At 40.7% G+C, this 24,329-nt stretch overlaps 3 protein-coding genes and 5 non-coding genes across 9 annotated transcripts; 6 read left to right on the top strand and 2 right to left on the bottom strand.

Annotated features, from left to right (window-relative positions):
- Position 1: 1 nt before the first annotated feature.
- On the bottom strand, positions 2–5,414 carry zwilch (zwilch kinetochore protein). 2 transcript variants are annotated; one of them, XM_071536308.1, is made up of 18 exons: positions 5,264–5,414; positions 5,050–5,092; positions 4,841–4,933; positions 4,324–4,445; positions 3,958–4,145; positions 3,729–3,808; positions 3,495–3,650; positions 3,244–3,315; positions 3,071–3,164; positions 2,917–2,969; positions 2,715–2,817; positions 2,522–2,601; positions 2,264–2,420; positions 2,069–2,097; positions 1,837–1,973; positions 1,641–1,736; positions 1,099–1,210; positions 2–684 (listed from the first exon to the last, which is right to left on the bottom strand). In XM_071536308.1, the coding sequence occupies exons 1-18, from the start codon at positions 5,311–5,313 to the stop codon at positions 361–363; spliced, it is 1,989 nt and encodes a 662-aa protein (XP_071392409.1). In that variant the 5' UTR covers positions 5,314–5,414; the 3' UTR covers positions 2–360. The 2 variants fall into 2 exon arrangements, with proteins under 2 accessions (XP_071392409.1, XP_071392410.1); XM_071536309.1 differs by having other exon boundaries at positions 415–684; positions 1,099–1,214.
- Positions 5,415–5,891: 477 nt separating this feature from the next.
- On the top strand, positions 5,892–9,707 carry rpl4 (ribosomal protein L4). Its single transcript, XM_071536286.1, has 10 exons — positions 5,892–5,960; positions 6,680–6,851; positions 7,010–7,116; positions 7,388–7,526; positions 7,842–7,966; positions 8,240–8,369; positions 8,721–8,877; positions 9,087–9,170; positions 9,359–9,479; positions 9,569–9,707. The coding sequence occupies exons 1-10, from the start codon at positions 5,958–5,960 to the stop codon at positions 9,638–9,640; spliced, it is 1,110 nt and encodes a 369-aa protein (XP_071392387.1). The 5' UTR covers positions 5,892–5,957; the 3' UTR covers positions 9,641–9,707.
- LOC139658242 (small nucleolar RNA SNORD16) lies at positions 7,203–7,302 on the top strand. Its single transcript, XR_011696208.1, has one exon. It is a non-coding gene; the product is annotated as a small nucleolar RNA SNORD16 (small nucleolar RNA).
- On the top strand, positions 7,670–7,769 carry LOC139658243 (small nucleolar RNA SNORD16). Its single transcript, XR_011696209.1, has one exon. It is a non-coding gene; the product is annotated as a small nucleolar RNA SNORD16 (small nucleolar RNA).
- On the top strand, positions 8,019–8,086 carry LOC139658238 (small nucleolar RNA SNORD18). Its single transcript, XR_011696204.1, has one exon. It is a non-coding gene; the product is annotated as a small nucleolar RNA SNORD18 (small nucleolar RNA).
- Positions 8,937–9,007, top strand: LOC139658240 (small nucleolar RNA SNORD18). The gene has a single exon (XR_011696206.1). It is a non-coding gene; the product is annotated as a small nucleolar RNA SNORD18 (small nucleolar RNA).
- On the top strand, positions 9,213–9,279 carry LOC139658241 (small nucleolar RNA SNORD18). The gene has a single exon (XR_011696207.1). It is a non-coding gene; the product is annotated as a small nucleolar RNA SNORD18 (small nucleolar RNA).
- Positions 9,708–9,771: 64 nt separating the features above from the next.
- map2k1 (mitogen-activated protein kinase kinase 1) lies at positions 9,772–20,505 on the bottom strand. The gene is made up of 11 exons (XM_071536284.1): positions 20,249–20,505; positions 13,606–13,816; positions 12,759–12,905; positions 12,467–12,544; positions 12,229–12,280; positions 11,634–11,758; positions 11,085–11,292; positions 10,767–10,831; positions 10,583–10,641; positions 10,354–10,399; positions 9,772–10,259 (listed from the first exon to the last, which is right to left on the bottom strand). The coding sequence occupies exons 1-11, from the start codon at positions 20,329–20,331 to the stop codon at positions 10,146–10,148; spliced, it is 1,188 nt and encodes a 395-aa protein (XP_071392385.1). The 5' UTR covers positions 20,332–20,505; the 3' UTR covers positions 9,772–10,145.
- Positions 20,506–24,329: the final 3,824 nt, after the last annotated feature.

The raw sequence follows: 24,329 nt of genomic DNA, 5'->3' as shown, positions 1-24,329 counted from the left end.
CATAATTTCTTTAATGTATCATGTGTGAACATAAATATTTTAGTTATTATTTGAACTGAATTATACGAGAATTACTGAATGAATTCATTAATTTGATGTGCATACAATGTTTGGTGCAGAATGACACATTGCTTTAGCGTATATTAACTTATTACCAAACACTCACACAGTGGGGATAAAACTGCCACATGTTGGATTTTCTTATTAAAATATCACTGTGAAATATCACCAAGGATCTACTTTGTGTTTTCATTTGGTCAAATTTGGGAGCTCTCAGGCTTAATTAACCACAAACTAGCTTGCACAGAAAACCCCCCAAAAAGAAAACAACATTCAGCAGGGGTGATTATGAAGGTGCGATTAGAAAGCACCACACAGGGTCACAGAACACAGCAATAAAAACGATTCACACAATGCATTTGACAATGATATATTAAAAGAAAATCCCACACCGGCGCCTGTTAAGCTTATGCAGTTTTTGCTCATCTTAGTTTTGCATTCACTTTTAAAAACACATGAATTAGTGATGAGAATATCAAATATGAAAATAAACAAAAAAAAAAAAAAGTTGTTTTCAGTTGTGCTTTGTGTGAATTCAAGCAAAGTTGACGAGGCTGCAGCACACCATGGTGGTGAAGTAGGCTGGCTCCTCACTGTCCCCATTGACTGTTTCATTTGGGTAATCTGAAATAAATAAATAAATTATCCATACATGTATACTAGTGCTGAAACAATCGATGACAGAAAATTGATTGATTATAATTTTGATAATCCATTAATAGTTTTAGTCATTTATCAAGTAAAAATACCAAACATTTGCTGGTTACAGCTTCACAAATGCTAAGATTTGCTGCTTTTTCTTGTTTCATATAATTATAATATGAATACTTTGGGGTTTTTTGGCTGCTGGTCAGACTAAGTAAGCAATTTTAAGACATCAGTTTGAGCTCTGGTAACTTGTGATGGGCATTTGTCATTATTTTTGACGTTTTATAGACTAAATGATTAATCGATTAATCCAGTCCTATTATATACTAGACATAATAACTATTCAGAACTGTGTGGCATGTTTAGTTAAGAGTGGTACAGAAAAGTCACCTGTTTCAAAGATGACATGTTCAACCAGCGGTCTGTCACTGAGCTGTAAGGACGTCCTGACCTCACGAGGACCGTGGCCACTGGACACCTCAGACCCCCACACAACTGGATGCTGTCTGACACACACACACACACACACACACAGACACACACACACGAGTGAGGGATAAGGCAATAGTTCCCCACTTGTGCTTTGTGGGAGCGGGAGGGACTCCCAAGATCTTAGTGGGAGTATGAGTTCTGAGAATATTAGCAACTAACTACTACAATTAACTACTATCTAAGCCATTCATTCATTTTCCAGTGTTTTTCCATGGAACCGCTAACAAATGCCTAAACATGGAACAGTATGGAACCATGAATCTATAAGTCTTGTCCAATGAATCCTACCTTCATTTTCACCTTTGTTGTTACTCATGTAGGTAAAACAATTTGTTAGATAAGTTTAAAACTTGAATGAAATTGCAAACATCTAAATCTTACTTACAAATTTCTTTACATCTGCTCAAGTAGTTAGTGTGCAAAGGGGTTATATTCCTTACTTCTGGTAGAAATGGCTGATCAGGGCTGGTTTGATTTGCAATTTGAATTCATGGTCCTCATCATATGGGTACGTTTTGTAGTACTGCAAGCATGATCTAGGAGAATGGGAAAGGAAAAAATAGTAATTTAACTTCGTCTGTCGCAAAATAGAGCTTCCACAGAGATATATCACTGGAACAAGCCAACTAGGTTTACTGTGTGAGGAAGAACAGCCGGTCATAGGGCAAACCCAGGAATGTGCTGCAGGTCACCATTATCTCCAGCAGATGGTGCAGTTTCCTGACTCTGATCACTTGCTCCTGCAGATCAACCTCTGTGCTAAGATAATAACTCTGTGGAGTAGAAAACACACACTCAGAATTTAGCGTGAAGACTCATTTGAAAGTGGTTGTCTACAAGTCTATAAAGTAGTCTTAAAGTAGCTTACCAAGTGGTTTAGAGTCGTCAATTCTTCACCTGAGAAGAACAAAGAACATTGTTTATATGTAAAAGATGCATTTTCACATTATTTTCAAAGTAACAAATCAAGGCAATGTTTGTTAATGATTTATGAGAGCTGAGGTGACATGGTAAATCATGTAGAAAGGATCCATAAATATCAGAGTGATGCTGAAGAGTTTACCAATAAGGTAGTTGATGTAATCTTTTCTGATCTTGTCCAGACCCATCTCCAGCAGCATGTGGACAGGCGTGAGACCTGTAAGAGACACATGATCGATCTGCTGGTGGTAGGACTGCAGGATGAGCTTGCTGAGGGAGCTGCTGCTGTCCCTGTGAATCTGGGCAAAAACAAGAAATAGCCTTGAGATAGATTACACTCATTATGATCTTCAGTTCTTTCTCTGTGATAAGCAACTAAAAGTTATTGCATCACACATACCCATGGTTTGATGTCACCATATCTTAGAGCTTCTATAACCAATTTCAGACAGTCTCCAATGTCTTGATATGAAGTCACACCTGTAATTAAAAAAAAAAGAAAAAAAAGAATGACATTGACTTTCAGTGATTGCCTATATTGTGGAGATCAAGGAATTCCAGTTTCCCCAAGAGACACCCGAAACTGGACTCACTCTTTCTCATCCGAACCCACAGCTGCTCTACAAAATCCAAATTGCCTCGTTCCATGAAAGAGTTGAAAATGGAAGTGTCCGACTCAGTCTTCGGGTTTGGTGCCTGTCAGAAAAGATTGAGAGTCAAGCAAGCTACTGTTTGTATTCTGAAAATGAAGCACATTTGTAAAGTGTTCCTCGTTTTTTTTAATTACCATCGTACCTCAGCTGTTTTTGCAGCCTGATCCTGTAGTGTCTTTGCAGTACTCTGAAGTTCTGAAAGAGTATAAAAAAGAAACTCTTCTAAACTACCCGTTAACATTAAATCACAGTACAGTTATAGTGATAAAACAAAACAAGTATGTTCAGAGTCATACCTTCTAGGTAGGCCTTGGTCAGATTTACAGCAGAGTTGGTTTCCAAGGGCTCCATCCATTCGGTCTCACCAGTTCTCAAACCGTTAGCAAGAATCTGACAATAACAGGGATTAGCAATATTTAGTTACTGTGCACTGATAGTCATTCACATCAAATTATTGTGAGAGACAAACCTGAAGAAACTCTAGCTCCCTGTACATCTCGAACATTGGGCTTCTCATGTTCCCACTGGCAACTTTGATATTCTGCATGTGAACAGAAGACAAAGGAAGGCAAGAATCACAATTATAATGAGCAAATCTAAACCACTTTGCTCCTCTGTCTAAATAATAGTATTGTTGTACTCAACAGCTGCAGTGTTTCATTTATATTTTAAATTCAAATGATTTTAAATTTTATGATCCAATTAAAAACTGCTGCTTACCAGAGTGGCTGAAGAGGACAGAGGAGGGGTCTCCAGGATGCTCTCCACATGGCTCCATTTGAAATCCACTGTCACACTACTCTGGGACTCAATCATGGTGTTTTCAACAACAGTCGAGCCAAACAGGTTGTACTTGGCGTTGCCTTTTATCAGCATCTGGAAACATGAAGAAAGATGTGTGTGAATGAAAAATCATTTACAATGACTTTCAAGAGAGGAGCGGTCATGACATACCGAGGATGGATGATGTCTTTTCTTGTGCTCTTGCTTAAGCTCATCTAAGGTAATGAATGATCCACTGTCCACAGATGAGCCTAAAAAGTTGGAGTAAAACCAATGTAGGAAACATCAGAATCAAATAGGAGTTTATAACTTTGGCAAACATCATAAATTCACTCACTCTCAATAATGTTTTAAATAATGATTGGTTATTCAAAGAGGACTGGAGCCTCTGAGCTTATACCTTTGCAGGTGACAGAGTATAATTTGACACCAGTTATTTTATCGCCCATGCAGACTGCTTCTGCCCCCAACCAGGATGTTCCAGCAGGGTCAGACATGTCGCAGCGCACCCACAGAGGGGGCAAGGCGGAGTTGTCCAAAGACGACACATTAGCATTTTGAGATACTGTGTACCAAGACAGTAGTTGCCTGTAAAATGAGAAAAAATGAATACTTACATACATATCTTACATAGTTAAACAGGTAACATGATTCTACTAGCACTTGTGTCAGGGATGAAATGTTTAATTTCTAGCTTTGCTTAAAAGACGGTTCTCACTGAAATGTAATTCAATCCATTGTGAAATGTGAATATTGTGTAGATCACCTTGCTTTCATGACGGTGAGCGGTTGTGGTCCCAAGTCTGCCTGGGATACATCAGCTTCATCATCAGAGCATGATGATGTCTCATCCATTTTTTTATCGTCAAGTTCATTTGTTTTTGGGACCTTGTAAAATCAAGAAATAAAGGCATATTCTAATGGTGAACAGTAGTAAAAAGATTGATTAAAACACCAACATTGGGCTCTGCAGGTATTTGTAGTGATATCACACTCTTTCGCTATGGTGATGAGACCCAAACAACATATTCTGTGTTGTACTTTTCAGGATGTTATTTTGACTGTTTGCAATAATAAGTAATGACTGATTATTGATTGGATGATTGGAATGAAAGCCAGAGCTAGTGGAGAATACTGATTCCTAGTGCAGCTAATACTGAGGGTCGACTGTACATAAGCTGTTAAAAAAATTTTTTTTAAAAAAACCTACGTTAAGTGAAATACTACGTTTCAACAAGTTAAACTGCAAATTATATATTGTACACCGAAGTAACAGAACTCACAGTTTTTTCACAGATGAAGACTGGTTGGTTCCCACAGTACATATTCAGCACAGCACAGCTATCTCCATTGATCTTTAATATCTGTATGTCTTCCTGAAATTCAAGATATTAACATCATTACTGTAATAGGCCTAGTTTATTCAGCTGGATGCAAGAAGATGGCAAAATTGCATCGACGTTAATAGCAATACAAAGTTAAGTTATGTTACCTCATATGTACAAGAATCCTTACGTTCCTCGTTTTGGAGAGACCTGGAACCAAAACGTCGTATTAAAATTAACAGAACAAATATGAATTGAACAAAGTAACAAGTTACATGACGATTGACAGAAGTACTGCTTGATGAACTGAAGCATCGCTCCATGTTACTGGCTTTAGCTAACTTGACGTTAGTAACGTTTAACCTTACACAGCAAACTCACCGAAGGAGAGCAACAAACTCCTTAGCACTAGTTATCACCTTTGAGCCCATCTCAAAAATATGAGTGAGTGGAAAAGTGGAAGTCTCCCGTTACACAGTAAACACTGAAGAAGTACAGGCTGCTCTGGTGAAAAGTTGTGCTGCTGGTGTTGCTATTTTGACAGTCGCGCGCTCAGTGGTGAAAGAGCACGTCATGAGGTTATAGGTCATCACGTTATCAGCATAATTTTACATTAAGAGAAATGCATAAATTAAATCAGTTGCATGTATTAATCATCTCAAATATATGAACAGCAAAATACTGAGTAAAGTAAAAAAAAAAAAAAAAAAAAAAAAAAAAGATGAGAAATATTTGACCACGGAAGTAGTTCCGTCTTTACGTTTATCCTCCGCCAACTGGGACTATAAAGTTAGTGCCAGTAATGTCTATCGATTTAAAAGTGGTTTAGTAGAACCCTGACATTTGATAAAAAAAAAAAAAATTAAGCTGAAATTTTACTGTGATAAAAATCCTATTATGTGTTTTTTTTCTATCTGTTAATCAAAGGAGTTGCCTAAAAATGCTCTTGTCGGAAGTAGTCCTTCGCCGAGCGGAGGCATATACTGTTTGGGCTGGTTCACCTACTTCCTTTTTACTGTGGCCGCCATAGCGTGAGGAGCGTGGTTCCCGGCGAGCCGAAAAATAATTATCAAAAATGGTGAGAATTTACGTTAATGTTGAGTTAACGTGCTATGTAATAATTGGGATTATTATCTTTGCTTGTATTTAAGTTAATCAGGTTGTATTCTCTGTCTTGCGGAGATATAATAAGGTTAAAACTCATTGTGCCGTGAGTTGGAATGCTCCCGGCTAACGTTAGTAAAGCTAACACGAGGAGCCATTTTGGTAACTTAGCGCTAGCAATCCAACCCAGTTACACGTGTGAATGTCGCTTTAATGGTAGATCACTAGCAAGCGAGCTAGCAAAGGCCGCACCGTGAGATGACGCTTACATTTTGTCAAAATTCTCACTGCAGATACTAATCCCGACATCGCGGGTGCATTTTGCTTTTTACACGGTTACCTGTAATTAATTATTGCGGTAACGTTATACTTCACATGATTATGTTGGCTAGAAACTAGCCAAGCTAACTCTAACGTTAGCTGACTTAATGGTGTCTTGTACAACTTAATTTAAGACTGGATGTCAAGTACGTTGTCAGACGAAGGAAATTGCAAAACTACACATTAACGGTAGTTAAGCGAGATGCACGAGCTACTTTCCGTTATACAAATAGCACTTAATCGGACTAACTCTAAAGTTAGTTTGCCTGCTGTTACACGGCAGTTCGTGTTATAGAATGTGTTCATCCACCAATCTCTAAAAGTTGTGCCCCTACCTGAAGCTCAATGTTACGCTCTGTTTTGCCTCTTCAGGCCTGTGCCCGACCCCTGATCTCGGTTTATTCCGAGAAAGGAGAATCCTCAGGCAAGAATGTTGTCATGCCTGCTGTGTTCAAGGCTCCAATTCGCCCAGATATTGTGAATTTTGTGCACACCAACATGCGCAAGAACAGCCGTCAGCCTTATGCAGTCAGTGAACTGGCAGGTGAGTAAATCTGTCAGATCTGTTTAGAATTGGCATGTTGATGAATCTTGCTGAGACTACGGTTTTGAAAGCTGTGATAATTGAAATGAAAGGGGGCTAATCTGATGCCCTTGGTTCTTTTGTAATGGATGAATGTAATGTTCATGTTTATATTTCAGGTCACCAGACCAGCGCTGAGTCCTGGGGCACAGGAAGAGCTGTGGCCCGTATCCCTCGTGTGAGAGGTGGTGGTACCCACCGCTCTGGCCAGGGAGCTTTTGGAAATGTATCCTTTTGACCAGGATTGCAGCTAATATGGAGTAATCATACATGATGTTATATCATGTTGTAAACAAACTAACATTGCAGACTTGCTATGATGGTGTAATTTGCGTCTGACACTGTGACCAGTGACGGTATGCCTGCTGTCATAGGCTGGCACAGATGGCTGACGAATCCTTGAGTCTGAGCAGGTGTAATTTAAGTAATTTTTTAAGTAATTTAATTAAGTGCTGTAGCATTAGTCATTATAGGCTGTTTCCTTGACTTTAGTCTAGATGTGTCGTGGAGGCCGCATGTTTGCCCCTACCAAGACCTGGCGTCGCTGGCACCGCAGGATCAATACAACTCAGAAGCGCTATGCCATCTGCTCTGCTCTGGCTGCCTCTGCCATTCCTGCACTTGTTATGTCCAAAGGTAAGCCTCAGGTAAAAAAAAATGTGTATTTGTATAGCCCTAAAAACAGGTGTACAAAGTGTTATTACAGACCGTACAAAAGGAATTAAAATCTATGCATTTGTAAAAATATTTTTAAAGTACAAAGGCTTTAACATCTGACTTGCCATGATGGTGTAATTTGCGTCTGACCCTGTGAACAGTGACAGTTGCCTGCTGTCTCAAAGCTGTCATAGGGTGGTGATGTCCATTTAATTCTGAGCAAGCTCTGGCAGCAGAGTGATGGTTTGTGTGTGTACATATGTCTTGGCTTGACATGATGGTCTCTTTCGCCAGGACACCGCATTGAGGAGATCCCTGAGGTCCCACTGGTGGTTGACGACAAAGTTGAGGGATACAAGAAGACCAAGGAGGCAGTGCTTCTGCTGAAGAAGCTTAAAGCCTGGAACGACATCAAAAAGGTAATCTACACCAGAATTGTAAATTGAGCGTTTGGATTCCAAAATGACAGTCAAGCCATGATGATGTTCCACTTCAGGTCCGTGTTTCTGAAACCTGATTTTAATGGAAGTTCTGAGCCCTTCAGCTGTCTGAATTGATCAAATGTGGAGATAACATTATACAAATACCTCAGACTGACTTGTTGTTCTCCTGTGGGTTACCTGATGACAGCGCTGCTTGGCCAATGTTAATAGTGAGCTTAGGTGTTAAAGTTTTTTTCCTTTTCTCACCAGGTCTATGCCTCCCAACGCATGCGTGCCGGTAAGGGTAAGATGAGGAATCGTAGACGTATCCAGCGCAAAGGACCATGCATCATCTACAACCAAGACGCCGGTGTCACCAAAGCCTTCAGAAATATCCCAGGTTTGTATTTAACATGTGGGATTCAAAAATGTTGCCATGAAAAGGACATTAGGATTTTCTCAACAAAAATAATAGTACTTATGCTGTGTATGTTCACATGCAGTGGGTAGCACAAAACTGAGTGAAGAAGAAAATTGGTAGAGGCCTTAATGCATGTCTCTAGGTATGCAGCTTGTGTTCTGGGAAATCTATGCAATTTGGTTGAATGATGAATTTCAACTTGGATGTTGCATTTTTCTGAATTTAAGGCTAGTTGAGTTATCCATACTTATGTGCTGAGAACATGAAATGCCTTTTTGTATGAAAAGCATTGTACTGCACCCTATGATTGTAGCAAATTGATTTTCACAGGCATCACTCTGCAGAACGTGAACAAACTGAACCTCCTGAGGCTTGCCCCTGGTGGTCATGTTGGCCGCTTCTGCATCTGGACTGAGAGCGCTTTCCGTAAACTGGATGAGCTGTATGGCACCTGGCGTAAACCTGCCTCCCAGAAGTTGGGCTACAAGTGAGTATAAAGGGAATATTACATTATAGCACTAGTGAACCTGATATCGCTCAGATGTTTTGCAGTGATGAGCTTCCACTTCATGGTCCGTGTTTTTGAAATTTCATGATAACTAAGAAGTTCTGAGTTTGAATAACGCATGCTGTCAACTTAGTATTTCAATACATGAGGACCCCTTTCTTAACACCTTTTTTTTTTTATTATTTCAGCCTGCCAATGCACAAGATGACCAACACAGACTTGAGCAGGATTCTGAAGAGTGAGGAGATCCAGAAAGCACTTTGTGCACCAAGGTAAGCACTGCACAGTTTGAGTTCAACTTTAAGTGTCTAGTCAAACCATGATGAGTTTCCACTTCAGGTCCGTGTTTCTGAATCCTGATTATATGGAAGTCCTGAGCCAAAAAGCTAGTCTATCACAAAGATGGAATATTAGCAGAATGTGCGCATTAATATAATGGGCTGTCGTGTTCTCATTACAGCAAGAAGATCAACCGCAGAGTTCTGAAGAAGAACCCTCTGAAGAACCTGAGGATAATGTTGAAGCTGAACCCCTATGCCAAGACAGCAAGACGTCATGCCATCCTCCTGCACGACCCTGCTGTAAGTAGCTAACAGATTTAAGTTGTTTGCCAAGCTTGAACACTTAACTCTTGATTATCATTCATGAATCTCATTTGGTCTCTCCATAGATCAAGGCCAAGATGCTGAAACCCAAGAAGAAGCCAGCAAAGAAGGCAGCAGCTCCGAAAGCCAAGGCATAAATCTGTCCATACAAACTGTGGGGTTCACTCATGACTTAAATAAAAAGGAGTGGTTTCAAATACACAAGTCATTCCTGTCATTCATAATTTTAATTCACAAGACGTAAACACCATATTTCACAAATGCTAGCAAAGAACTAATCTCGAGGGGCAGTAAGCACATAGGTAATGAGGAATACCAAGCAAATAGGTTGAGCAGCATTTGTCAGATAATTAAATGATTTGATCATTAGAAAAAATGGCTTTTCAGGCAGGCCTGCAATGTAGCCCAGAGAATTGTTCAATACATAAAGTTAATTTCACTTGGCATGTAGGTTTGTATACTAAATATACAACTAGTGATTGCACAACTTCTGATCCAATGAGCGCTGAAAATCGTATAAACTGATACATTTCTCCCATAATACAAATCCAGTCCGTAGGAGGACCTTGAGATTGGGAGTTGGTTGTGGCAGAGCGGCTGAATGGTCAGGTTGTATGTAGCTTGTAGACAGAATGGCAGGTCTCACATGCCGGAGCCGTGGGTGGGGGTCACAGGCTGATTCAGTCCAATCGTGCTACACAGCCAGCCAGCAAAGTCGACCTCCTCTGCCTCAGACTGCTTGATGAAAGAATGGACCTAAAGACATTGAGACAAGGTAAGAAGGTGAGCCATCTTGGACACAAACATGGTATCACTAGGAACTGAGAAACTGTTATATGAGCGCACCCACCATCAGCTGTTTCAAGTCTGCTCTCTCTGCTGGATTCTTTATCAAACTGCAAAGGAGACATTGAACATCTTAGAATGACAATGTGCAGATTTTATTGATACCACTAGATGGCATTGTGACTTCTAATGAGCAGATTTACATTTCCAATTACAGAGCCTTGCTCATTTTTACTCAATTTAATGAGTGTTGTCACATGGTACTGTAAATATTTTCAACATTGATTACATACCATTTATTCACAAAGTCTTGGAATTCTGGGCCAAATATCCCAGGCAGCTTAGGCGGGGGCTGAAAATAATATGGTCCAATCAACAATGAATGGTCAAATATTATGGTAAGACATTAGCAAAATGCATTTAGAGGCTCACAATCTCAAATCAATACATGGAAATGTAGCAGGGATATCCACACACCTCATTGACAATGTAGTCAAGCAGCTCAAATATAGCCATCGGAGGTCTGCTGTCCGGTCCGTACGCTAGAGGAGAAAAAACTACTTGTCACAACAGCATGTGGACGTCAGCCTCTTGGTTCTGTCATATTTTACTGTCTGTGCCTCAAAAACAAAGCATCACTCAAGGTGATGAATCAAAGTCGTGTTTGTTTCGTGGAGTTAATCCAGCAAAGACTTTAAATCCTTTTGAAATGACTTTAGTAAGTAGTAAAGCTGCTGTAATTTACAGAGATCATCTGCAAAAACAGGAGATGAACCATTGTCCTCTCAGACTTACAGCTGCCTGGTCGCCCAGGGGGCCGCGGCTTTGGAGAGGATTCACTGGAGGCTGCTTCCCCCTCCACTGGGAAGCCAAAGATCTGTTCCAGTTCCTTAGCATCAGGCGGTGGGATGGGGAAGCGTCCAATGGCCATTTCCACCAGGGACAGACCCATACTCCAGATGTCCGACTGAACAGAGTAATGGGTACCCTGTAAACGCTCCGGCTGCACAACACATGCAATTATATTATTACTACTACCAATACTATTGTTTACAGTAGAACGTTGTAGACGAACAATATACAGCAATGTATATAACCAAAAATACAATTAAAATCTCATAAAGGTAAGTGCAAACATGGAATTCATTACATGCACTGAGATGCAGACATGATAAAAAATGGTCCTGCAACATCTGCATCCTGGAAAGTTATGATCAATGACTGTTTTGGGTGCTGTCTTCTATTTCCTCACAGGTATGAGGTCTAGACATGTGGCCATTGTAGCAGAAAGGCTAACAGTCACTGTGTGAGTGAGAGCAGCAGGGGAAAGGGCTGTGAACTCACAGACATGTAGGAGCGAGTGCCCACAAAAGAGTTGGCCATGGAGTCTATGAGCTGTCCGCTCACGCCAAAGTCACACAGCTTGATCTCACCGCGGGAATTCACTAGGATGTTAGAGGGCTTGACATCTGAAAGAAGGATATGCAGCATTTAGGAGAACACGCTGGGCAGTTCAAGAAGAAACAGTTGTCACCATAGAAACAAGCTTTTGCTACAAAGTCGTCAGATTTCTTCACATCATTCATCTTTGAGTGCAGTAAATGTCTATTTCAAATATAGTGTATGCATCTGAAGTGGGAAATTACTGTAAAATGAAGTTCAGTCAAGATCTCTCTAAAAAGGTGTGTGAACTGAATAATACCACATGCGTGAAGTATGCATATCAACTTTGCATTCTATGTTCATTGTAACTTAGCTTGTTACAAATTGTGCCTCAACTGCAGTGCAAGTAAAAAAAATATGTCTCACAAGTTATTTAGAGTAAACACTAATTTTAAGAATAGCATACCTAAAGGCAGGTACTCAGTTATATAAAGGGCTTGTAACGAGTTCATTATGTTTTCTGTGACATCTTTCAGTGAATAAAATAGCGATTAACCTCTGTGCATGATCTTGTGTTTCTCTCTCAGGTAGGAGAGCCCTTTAATGACCTGGAAAGATAAATATTATGTATCAGCATAGTATGCACACAGATTACTCTGAACTCCAGCAGAAATAATACAGTGCATATGCAGCCATTAGAGGCCTAGTTTCGTAGCCAAAAAAGCTGCATAAATATAGCTGTAGTGTCATGGGCAGAGCGTGTATCTGGTGGGAGAGGTGTTTGAGCTACCCACAGCAATGCTGACTTTGCCAAGGATCTGCTCTGGGATCTTGCCTGCTTTCTTCAGTGATTGGTCGAGGGAGCCGCCGTCCTACAGCCACCAGGGAAGGAACAGAAGGAGAGCGTGTACTGAATGACTGTATGGCTCTTTCAGTTTCTAAATTTGACTTGAACTAAGTTTGGTTCCGTGCCAGTGAGTGTGTCCATGGAAAATACATTTGCCAACTAACTACAGAACAATCTGTAAAGCAGAGTGAATGTAGAGTAAAAACACTGACAACCGTGACATGTTTGAAGAGCCGTACCATATGCTCCATGCAGATACTGATTTCTCCGTCACTGTAGAAGGCCCCATAGAAGCCCACAATGTAGGGGGAGTTACACTCGTGTAGCACCTGCAGTTCTCTAATGATCTGGTTCCTGATGGCTGGTTTGATCTCCAGGTGGATCAGCTAGAATAGACGAAACATGACGTCATGCCCCTTTGGCGTACACAGACTCACATGTGCGTGTACACACACACACACACACACACACACACACAGGGACATAGATGCATTCACTGAAGCAGAGCTTCAGTGAATTCATGAGTTGTCGTGACATATGCATTCAACCATGCTCAAGGTTACATGCATAAGGCGAAGAAAATAAAGCATACATAACTGCAATACTATATAATGATCATATGGAAAAGATGTTTCTGATTTTTTTTTTATGCATGTTAAGTATTTGAATCTTGTCAGCCAAGCGTGGGAAGACAAATATTGACATTTTAATATGCATTGATAACCACTTTTATACCACAGCTCTTGGGTTTTTGTATCACTGGATAGACTGTACTCCCACCAACCCACTTCTCACTGTGTGCACAATATACTCGAGAGGAAAACAAGAGAGATACATTTCTGACCACAGTCTCTAAAAACAGTGATGATGCCTGTAAAAATCAATGCCTGTCTGAGATATTGGAGAAGAGAGCTCAGGGCAGCCTGGTCTAAGTGAGGCTGACTGAAGGAAAATAACTGCAAATAGTTATGTCATTACAATATACACATCTCTACCAGACACAGTTCAGGCTGAGTCGCTCTCTGCCTTGCAGCTCAGGAACCCAGGGAGTAAAAAGGAGTGAAATTAGGTTTTTAAACAGCTTACCTTCCTAGCCATGATGAGACCAGAGGGGCGGTGGGACACCTTGAACACCACCCCTCCGTTGCCTGCGCCCAGCTCACAGATCTTCTCAAAGTCATCGTCCTTCAGCTCCCCCACCTTCTGCTTCTGTGTCAGGAAGGCCTCCAGGCGTTTCCGCTGCTGCTCATCCAATTCCAGCTCCTCCAGTTTCTTCTGCAAGGCCTCCAAGTTTGTTCTTACACAGAGGAAGAGAGAGAGAGAGAGGTGAGTAATAATAATAATACATTTTATTTGTAAGCGCTTTATATAGTACTCAAAGACACTTTACAACAGCTAGGGGAAAGTAAAATAAATATAAAATACATAAAAAAAAATCTGTATATTATTAATATGGCATTGGTTAAATGTAAGGTGTATATCTTGGACTTAGGTGAGACTGCAAGTATCGATTCAGACCGAGATTTTACAGATGTTGTTTCTCATTGATCTCGCACCACTGTACTGGCTGTCCCTTCTGGAGACATGAGGGAAACCAAGGTGAGTCAGGATCTATTCATTATATCATTAAAAACTCATAGCAAACACACAACTTGGTGTGTGATAGCTAATACTGCATAATCCCTTAGAAATATCTGCACCAACCAAAGAGCAGGCAGAAGACAGTAAGGGCCGTAGGGGTGTGTGCCTCTCTGTTCCTTCCCAGATCCCAATATGAGGAAGCTGGGAGTTCCTCTGAGCGGCGATGCCTCTCCCCTGGCACTGTTGTCATGGCGATGCATTTCCTTTATAAGTAATTTGTGGCATGAACTCATCTGACCTGCTGCTCTTCAACCTTTCCTTCTCCTCCTACAGTCCTCCTCCACTCTCCCAAAGCATATTAACACAATACCAATCTAAGCTTTTAACCAGGACTGTTTATCTAAAGATCAATAAATTGTTATGTCATTTCACAAGCAAATGATTACACGGTCAAACAGTTAAATAGTCAGTGAACTGATCTCATGTGTTTCAAACACCCCAAAGATGATACAATAGATGTTTGTTCATTTAGAATGGTGGAAAATAAAGACTAATGGAACATAAATAATGCAAAAATGGGCATCAAATTTCTGAGTAAATGTTTGCTGATGCAAAGCGCAATGCTTTATGCTGCAAATGAACCAAACAAAAGCATCCATGATTTGATTAATGGTCAGGACATTTGCCTGCATGTGTATTTGTTCTGAAAGAACTACTGGCTACTGTAAAGTTTTACCTATTTAGCTACTGGGAAGCAAAATCTGATTTCCATCAGTTGAAGTGCTGGTCCTTTATACTTGCATCATAATATGCTCATTTGGTGATGAAAGTATTATTTTCTTCAAGCACAGTGGTAATTATGCTTTTGTCTCTCTTTGTACTTAATCACGACTCAATGGAGAGCAGTACAGCAGGGCAGGATGCTGTTCTCTCCATGGCTCAACCACACGCGGCAAAGAGAGGGTTAAGTGGTGTTATTTTTGACAGCAGGCCTGAATATCCATGGAGACGAGGTGCTGAGTTTGAGGGGGCTGTGGGTGGTGTGGGCGTTTTGTCGACAAGAGCTGGAGGTGGAGGAGGCAGGAGATACTGAGGAGAGGAGCAGCCTGGCACACACTCTGCACAACGTGTGGGAGGGATTACAATAGCTGCACACCACAGCCCCCTTCTAAGTGCATGAGGAAGTGAGCACGATTCTGGCCTTTTGTGTTGCATCCACAATGTCCAAGGACATCCAGTAGACCAGAGACTCAGTTTCTACAGCCTGGCGTTAAAGATCCTGAAGACGACGGCATCACTGTAATCATAAATAAATTTGTTGTTGCGAGCCACCCACATATCTGACTTAAAAGCTCTACTGGGCTTTGGCTAGTAGTATACATACCTCAGTGTATAGCAAACAAGTGCACATTCCATTGTAGTAAGATAGGATATAGTAATAGGAACGTAACCATTGAGCAGTCAGCTCCAGAGACTGTGGTTGCTGTAGCGGTTAATCATTAATGTGATTTCCTCGCCATTCCCTAGAGTGTCTGTGTGTGGTCCAGCTTGTACAGTCGAGACTGATGACAGTCACAGAGAAACATTACCCTCTGCATTCCCAGTACTCATGATTTTGATTACAAATATAATCATCAACCACATCATGCAGATTAAGTAAAAGCTAAACCTCCCACTTTATCCGTGGCCCTGTGTTTGTCTGTGTGAATGCACGTCACGTGTGTCAATATGCAAAGAAAAAAATTATTGCATGTTTCTCTAAGTGAAGAATCATCATTAAACATAAAACATAAAAGACCACAAAGAGGAATTAGCACCAACACTTTTCGATATAATGAAGCTCTACAGAATGTTAGACTACCTTCTTTCACTATGTGCGGCCCTGGAAAGGACACCTTAGACTGTAAACAATAAAAATACTTCTGACCACGTCTGACCTTCTGTGATAGTATGATCTTATGTAAGATTTTGGACAAAGTTATAACCTCTCTGATCCATCCAGTCCAGGGCGGTTGTATTTGTTCTCACACCTCCTCTGATAACATTACAAGATTGGTTGGCATTATGTTGGCCAATCAGAGCAGGTTTCCCATGAACACCATATCATGCTGAGAAAGTATTTGACAGGGTGGAATGGCAATAGCCTCCCTTTTCACCGCTGTGGAATGTTTTGGTTTTAGTAAGAAGTTCATTGATTGGATTAAGCCCATCTACATCCAACCTACAGCTTCCATGCTTACCAGTGGCATCATCCTCCTCTGAGCTGGTTAGCGGCCCTCAGCAGGGGGCCCCTCCCCCTTCCTCTTTGCAGTCGCCCTTGATCCACTAGCTGTGGCTATATGCAGGGCCCCTGCCATCCAGACTGGTGACAAATACCACAAAATAATGCTGTATGCTGACAACACACTTGTGTTTGTTTTGGAACCTGAGCATTTGCTCCCCTCTCTATTCAAAACAACTGATATGTTCTCTTCAATTTCAGTTCATGAAGCAAATTGGATGAAACATGAAGCCCCTCCTGTGACGTCCTGCTGCTCAAAATCTCTCTTTCAGTCAGGCAGCTCTACCTGGCCCACACATGGTATAACCTGGATTCTCCCCTCTTCTGGTTCACTTGATTACATCAAATTTTGACCCTCTGCTGAACAAATTCCAACCTGATATAGAACGATGTTCTCTGTATGTCTTTCTGGTCAACAGGAAAGGTCAACATAATCAAAATAAACAGTTCTCCCAATTTTAATTATTTGCTGCACGCTCTCCTAGTTAAAATTCCACTTGCGTATCTTTAGCAATACTGAAAGATTCAGCCCTAGACTGAATCTTCATAAACAGCAAAGGCCAGTGGACAGCAGCGGCCATGGGATGCCTAATTTATTGTTATCGTTAGCATTATAAATGCCCCCCTGGTTTGACCTTGAAAGCACCCAATACAGCCCCTTCCTCCTATCTGCTACATCACAGCTAGGTTAGCCCCAGATATCCACATCCATCCTATTATATCACACGTGGAGCAAAGTACCTCAGATCTTTAAATTCAATCCCTACCTTCATCGGTCTGCAGGGATTCGGCTAAATCCCAAGCTCTATAAACAAATCACTATTCCAACTTTCAGTTCCTTAAGGGCATCACAATTATAGGAGAACTATATAATGTGGAAATATTGAAATCTTTCAGGATGCTTAAACAACAGTTTGACCTACCATACAATCAATTTTGGAAATATTTCCAACTGCTGCTGGTTCAGACATTTGGCCCGCCTGACACTGACACTCTTCAGCACGTACTGAGCATTTTTGGGATCGGCCATGAAGCATGTGTCTACTGCTCCATGATACTTGCAGGTTCAGATGCCAGTAGGTCAGCTCTTAAGTCAACATGGGAAACAGACCTGAATGTATTACTTACAGAGGTCGAATAGGGTAGACGTTTTAGGAATGGGAAAAAGATGTCAAGAGAATTACGAGCAAGACTAATCCAATCTAAAACAATGCATTGTTTATTTATTGATGCATCCGAGCTGTATAAATTTGGGTTGGGTGAGAACTCTAGATACTTGAGATGCCATGATGAAGAAGGCACTTTAGTACATATAATCTGGAGTTGCTTGAAAACTTGGGTATTTTTAGTGGGCTATCAATGGCAATGTTGCAAAGTCTTATTGGTCGAGACATTTACTTCTCCCCTACATTGTGTATTTTGGGTGACCGTTTAATCCAGTTTTGATGGATTTGGCTCCATCACTTGCAGAGTGGATTCAGACTGCAACCCTGCTGGGGTGGAAACTCCTTACTGGAGACTGGAAAGCCTCTTCAGCACCCTTAGTATTGTTTGTGGCACATTGCTCTCAGTCATCCAGCTGCCCTAGAACATCTATCATACAGGCTGCTTAGCAGGGTGGAGGAATATCACTTGAAGTAGAATAGATACCATACTTATGTCATAGGCATGTAATAGTGTTTCCAGCTCCTAAAAATACAGGAAACTGTCATTACCTCTGCATATCATACTGTTGAGTGCTTTGCATTACTATGTAATACTTGTAATGCTGTAACTGTGTAACTATTCAAAATCTTACCCCCCCTCTCATTTTTTGGCAGGTGCGCAAGTGTATGGTTTCATTTTTGTGTCCAGCCAGCCTCTTCTTTACTCTTTACTATCTGAGCTATTTTGTTTACTATGTACTTATTATTTTTGTTAAAAACAATACAAACTACTAATCATAAGACAGCTAAAAGCGCACATCTTTACAAAAGGTACTGGTGAGCCCACAGTAGGGTCTGCCCCATTATGTACCGTCACTGGACTGTAACAGGATTTTTTTTTCCTTCTTAGAGCCTCCGAGAGTTGAAACTAAGGACCCAGATAAAACTGTCTTTTTATGGAAAAGAGGGCTAGCTAACACCAGGGTCCATGGGTATTTTGTCAGCAATATATCAGTCTGGCTCTGTCCGGCTGGCTGCCACAGTATAGCAGTATCACTGAGCCAGAGAGAGGAATTAGACTAAGCCCTCTCTTACACACACACACATACACACACATACACACACACAATTTGTGACTTCCCATTGTAGCCGTGCTGGGAAGAGAGATTCCAGAGACTTCCAAAGTCCTGAATCAGAGTTCCTGGTGTTTGCTTCACTCTAACACGCTGCTGCTCGGCCCGCCACAGCCTGCCCAGCAGCAACAGGAATGCACGCCAAGCAAGCCAAACATTATGTCATGTACAGCAACTACTACTGAGCAAAACCAAAGCCCAACTCATCTCCCACACATATCTAACAATTATTACCATGCTGCCTCCAAACAAAAAAGCAGAATGTGGGTTATTATAAGCTGATTATTTTTATTGTTATTAAGTAGGAAAGTGGTTTTAATATACTGTTTGTATATCAAATGTTCTGGGGAAACAACCCACCAACTGGCACCAAGTATACTCATCCTAATGGCAAACCTTTCTTCAATCAAGTGTTAAAAGTTTTGCCAAAGCAAAACCAAATGAAATCAAATTAAATGTTAAAAAATTATGTCAAAATCAATTAAGATGTTTTTACTTAATATCAACTGATATCAACTAGTAACTGTCCTTGAATTTGAACTAAAATGTTAAGCTGTGGAGAGTGACGCCTTATAAAAGTTTAATGCAGAATTCTGTAAGGATTTGAATTTAGTTAATTTGTTTTTAAAGAAGTCATTCATTGCAAAAGACTGGGAAAGTGCTTTGCCTTCAGATGTGCAGGGGATGACCCAGTGAAAAATAAAATAAAAGACAAAACATCTCACTTCTACAACACATTAGCAAACCAACCATCTCTCAACATTACACTAGATGGCATGTTATGTAATTCTTATCTCAACTGATCCAGCAGGAGAGATTGATGTTGCAGGGTTGGCTGCCACTCTCTTTGACCTGAGAACTAGAGCATGGTGTCACAACAATTTAATATCTCCATTATTGTGTTTGGTTGGACCCGGCCTTCACAAAACACCCTCAACACACCAAAATATTATTCTAAATGCTTTCTCCCTGCAAAGGTCGACCTCTGACTAATCACACAGTGAGGCAACGACTGGTCATCAGTGACACCACAAAGATGATTTAGAGTTTGAGGAGTAGATTTATTGTGGTTAGATCATCTCTGTTGGGAAGCATTGTAACAGAATTTAACTGTGAAAATGATTACATACACCAATGGTATTCTTACATTAGGTTGCCAAATTTGAATTTTGAGGTTTGGAGCATCCCAAATATAAACCACCTACATGCAGGTCAGCCGCTCACACACTAAGTGCAGTTGCCCCATAACTCCCGGACACACACACACACAGACGCACGCACGCGCGCACGCGCGCACGCGCACACTCCCTCTCTCTCTCCCTCCCTCTCTCTCTCCCTCTCTCTCTCTCTCTCTCACACACACACACACACACACACAAACACACACACACATACATACATAATGTAGGAAAATAGTCTCAGATTAGAGACTAAGAGAGAAGTTCATATACACAATAATGATACTATTCAAGAAATATCTGATGTCATAGCGAATATTAGCCTTCAATGAATGATAAACCTGAAAGGTTATAACATTATTATTTATACATTAATATATATAGCATGGGTAGATGAATATTCCCACTCACTCTGTGGCACCGGTGCCGTTGATGGTGTTTCCATCGGGAATCGGGTTGAGTTGGATCGGCTCGGGCTTCCTTCTCTTTTGCATGTTGAACAGAAGAAACTGCTGTAAAAACGCACAGGCGCGAGCAATCTGGATATAAACGTGACAAAAGAGGTCTGATATCAGATAAGATCAATATATTTACTCGAAAATAACTACAAAAAAATGAGCAATGTTGTCATGAGCTGGAAGAGCTGCTGCTGACAGACAGCACAGATATTCTTCTTAATGGGTGGATGTGAATGATCCGGGGATGGTACGTCACAAAAATATTTACATTCGTCTTCCGGACAGCATGGCTGTGCTTGGGACAGCGCGCCCTCACCTGGCGATTAACAGCAACATACAGCAACAGCAACAGCCGCTATCAGCAACATGAGAGGAACCGACTAGTCAGGCAAGTCACTTCTTTTTTCTTTTTTTTTTATCAATATGTTTTTATTTTCCTTCAAGTAACAGAGAACAGACACTGTACACAGTGACACAAAATATTGTTTCTCAAGGTGCAACAGAGATGTAGTGCAAATCAACAATTCGTATTTTAAAATATTAATAGTAATAGTAATGATGATGATGAAAAGAACAAACAAATAATAAATAATAACAAAAAGAATAAAACAATATTGCACAGACAATGTAATGTTCAGACTCAGATAGAGCATAATACATACATATAGTGCAAAATAGTAATAAACAGTAATAAAAAACTCCAATGGCAACATGATAGCAGCACTCTACAGTCCTCTACAGTCCTCTACAGACATTACAGTCCTTTACAGTGTATAGGGCCTCACTCCTAATGTAGGCAGGTGGTGGGGAGTGGGGATGGAGAAGGGTTTGTGGGCAGGGTTCTTTATTCAAGGTGGGCATGTGTTTTTGGGGGACCCAGAGAGTTTAGGAGCCTGGCAGCCTGGGGGAAGAAGCTCTTGCTCAACCTGACTATTCTGGCTTGGAGGCTGCAGAACCGCCGTCCCGAAGGCAGCAGGACAAAGAGGCTGTGGGAAGGATGGGAAGTTGTTGACAATTGTCTTGACAATACTGGAGGCAATACTGGAAGCTTTTATGGAAAATGTCCTGAATCGAGGGGAAAGTGGTTCAGATGATTTTTTTCTGCTGTCCTCACGATTCGCTGCAGGGTGTTACAGTCTAGATTTGTTACAGGTCCCGTACCACACAGTGATGCAGTGAGTCAGTACACTCTCAATGGTGCCCCTGTAGAATGTAGTCAGGATGGGGGGTGGGAGGACACGCTGCTGAGCTTTCTTTACTAGGGAGGTGGAATTATGGGTCCAGGTAAGGGTCGTCTGTGAGATGCACCCCAAGAAACTTAGCGGTCCTGACTCTTTCCACGATGAAGTCCATGACCATCTCTTTCGTTTTGCTCACGTTAAGAGACAAGTTGTCTTGCGTGCACCAGTCCACTAGCTGTTCCACCTCTACTCTGTGTGCTGTTTCATCATCACCACTGATGAGGCCCACTACGATGGCGTCGACAGCAAACTTCATGATGTGATTTGAACTGGATCTGTCCATACAGTCATATGTCAGTGGTGTAAACAGCAATGGACTGAGCACACAGCACCTGGGGGGCGGCAGTGCTCAGTTTGATGGTGCTGGAGATGTGTTTGCCAACTCTGACTGCCTGTGGTCTTCCAGCCAGAAAGTCCAGAATCAAGTTGCACAGTGGGGTGTTGAGGCCCAGCCAGGATAGCTTCCCTATCAGCTTCTGTGGAATGACTGTGTTGAATGCTGAACTGAAATCAATGAACAGCATCCTAACATAGGTGTCTTTTTTGTCCAAAGTGCTTCATTATGACGGCTAAAAAATAACTGGAGTGTAATGGCTGCTTACAAAGCAAAAAATATATATATTAAAATATTACTTTCATATTAAGAGTGCCACTATAGAAGGAAACTATCTAGAAATGAGAAACAGCCACATCTACTGACATTGCATCGATACATATGAAACTCCTGTAAGGTAATTCTCCAACTATGTGTACTTGTGTCTTTCTTTTTTAACACTGGACACATAATTAGCAACTCAGGACACATTCTCTCTATCTTTATCAAACTAAAACTGAAACTAAATAAAATAAAATGAAACTAAACTATAATTGAACTCCAATCTGAAAGTATGGTCAAAATATAAACTAATGCAAATAGCAAAACTATTATAACTCTACTAGATGGCAGCTGTGGCTTGGTTAAAAAGAAGATTACTGGCTGTGAGTTTCAAATCCCAGGCCTTGTCCCAGGCTAACATGTGAAAACAAACAGTTATCCATCAAACTGCAGCGCAATACTGTTGAAATGCCTACAGAACCACCAGGGGATCATACAGGCCTTTTCCTTTACTGTGTAGACTTGATTTTTCATTTGACCCGCTGGCAAGCTGCAGGTCTTGTTGTAGGAAACCTTCACCAGCCAGGAAACATTTTATTAACAAGTCATTATTGCCGTGCCTTACTTAGTTATTATTTGAATGGATGTATGTAACCATGAATTAATGATTGTGAATGAATGTATACATGAATTAGTGATTTTTTATTTTATTTATGTGTCATCCCACATAAAATGACATGACACTTCATACAACATAAAAAAGACAAATGAAGGTGTGGCAAGAGAGGAATGACCCAAGAGCTACATGAGGCACCTCCATGATATTCCATTAAGGAAAAGTAAAGACAAATAATGTTAGTCACCATTATACAAATTATACCATACACTGATTTCCTCTATAGCACACATTTTCTCATTTCCCGTGTCTTCTCTTTTCATTTTCCATGCCTTCTTTAAATAATCTCCAAGTGTAAATGTTTCATTCTCAAACACCCACCTCAGCTTTCCAGAGCTCTCCATAGACAGAAAGTCAATTTCATCATTAATCTTATGAAACAAAGCTTTTCTCTGAATATAATAAGTAGGCAAATATAAAATATAATGAATTTCATATTCGTTTTTTCAGTCTGTCGTTAGCTGTACCAACACAGCATCCAGTTTCAACACGGAGGGGTAATGTTCCCGATGTGATTTGGGCAGCGATCCTTTCTCCATGGGCAAATTATAGTTTTCTGTACAAAATTCATTTTAATCACATAGCTTTGGGGTTTGCTCCACATCTTTGTAGCCCAGTTAGCTTTCAGTTGATACCTAACAAAGGCCACTTGACCAAAATGTTCTTGAAATCTTGAAATAAACTTCTTGTGAAGTGAAGATAGTGTGCGGGAGTCTACAGATTTTTACTTTATACTTCTCCTCCAACGCAACTGGCAAATACACACAGTTGTGCAAAGATGACCTTTTTTCAGTTGATTAAAAATAATCAATTGTTAGCTAATGTACTGTTATTACACAAATATTAATTCTCTTCTTTAGAATGTATACTTTGCATCTGACTCTCTAAAATAAACTATGGATATTACTTGCCTGAGGACCTTTTGTATCTACATGCCACTCAAATATCCTCTTGGATAGTCTGCTCTCCTATTTGCAGCCTATTCCACAGTTCAGTTATACATCTGCTCCAGTTCACTTACGATACAATTTCCACCCCCTTGCTAGGGCTGATGCAAATTTGTGTGCTCCTGGGAACTATATCTTATTGCCCTATTGTGAATCCCTTCACACCCCCAGACCCTGGCAGTGTAATCCAACAACCTCAGGCTTGGTCAAATGTGGAAGAGACACCATAGGATTCCTCCCAGAGCTCAAATGGCTGATTCTTCATCTAAATAAAACCCAAGGTATTTGTAATCCTTATATCCAAAACAGAACAGAAAATTACTAATAATCCTCCAGTCCTAATCCTCCAATGAGTTTGTAAAATGTATTATTTCAGTGTTCTCGTCATTCATAAGCAGCCTCATCTTCGTACACCAGGTGTTAGCACGGGACAGCATCTTTCATAACTCCCTCTCTGTTTCAGCCAATAGAACAACATCATCTGCATACAAAATGATGCAAACGTTTTCTGCGCCACACCTCACTCCACATACTTACAAGTCTCTATTAATGAAATCAAAAGCTTTCTACAAATC

The sequence above is a fragment of the Centroberyx affinis genome, unplaced genomic scaffold (assembly GCF_046629955.1).
Source record: "Centroberyx affinis isolate AG114_WGS23_722 - 3 ecotype Tasmania unplaced genomic scaffold, CSIRO-AGI_Caff_v1 ptg002853l_1, whole genome shotgun sequence".
NCBI lineage: Eukaryota > Metazoa > Chordata > Actinopteri > Beryciformes > Berycidae > Centroberyx > Centroberyx affinis.
The sequence above is the reverse complement of the archived record's forward strand: the minus strand, read 5'-3'. Positions and strand labels throughout refer to the sequence as shown.

Bases quoted from the DNA above. Each gene is read 5' to 3' on its own strand.
- zwilch (XM_071536308.1), bottom strand. From the start codon at position 5,313: ATGGGCTCAAAGGTGATAACTAGTGCTAAGGAGTTTGTTGCTCTCCTT. The intron at 5,093-5,263 runs GTGAGTTTGCTG...TTTTGGTTCCAG, and splicing joins GAGTTTGTTGCTCTCCTTCG to GTCTCTCCAAAACGAGGAAC. The intron at 3,316-3,494 runs GTAAGCAGCAGT...GTTCACATGCAG, and splicing joins TGTCCTCTTCAGCCACTCTG to AATATCAAAGTTGCCAGTGG.
- rpl4 (XM_071536286.1), top strand. The intron at 7,527-7,841 runs GTAAGCCTCAGG...CTCTTTCGCCAG, and splicing joins TGCACTTGTTATGTCCAAAG to GACACCGCATTGAGGAGATC. The intron at 8,370-8,720 runs GTTTGTATTTAA...TGATTTTCACAG, and splicing joins AGCCTTCAGAAATATCCCAG to GCATCACTCTGCAGAACGTG.
- map2k1 (XM_071536284.1), bottom strand. From the start codon at position 20,331: ATGCAAAAGAGAAGGAAGCCCGAGCCGATCCAACTCAACCCGATTCCC. The intron at 13,817-20,248 runs GTGAGTGGGAAT...CCTCTGTGTAAG, and splicing joins AACGGCACCGGTGCCACAGA to AACAAACTTGGAGGCCTTGC. The intron at 10,832-11,084 runs GTAAGTCTGAGA...TTTCTCCTCTAG, and splicing joins CCCTGGGCGACCAGGCAGCT to CGTACGGACCGGACAGCAGA.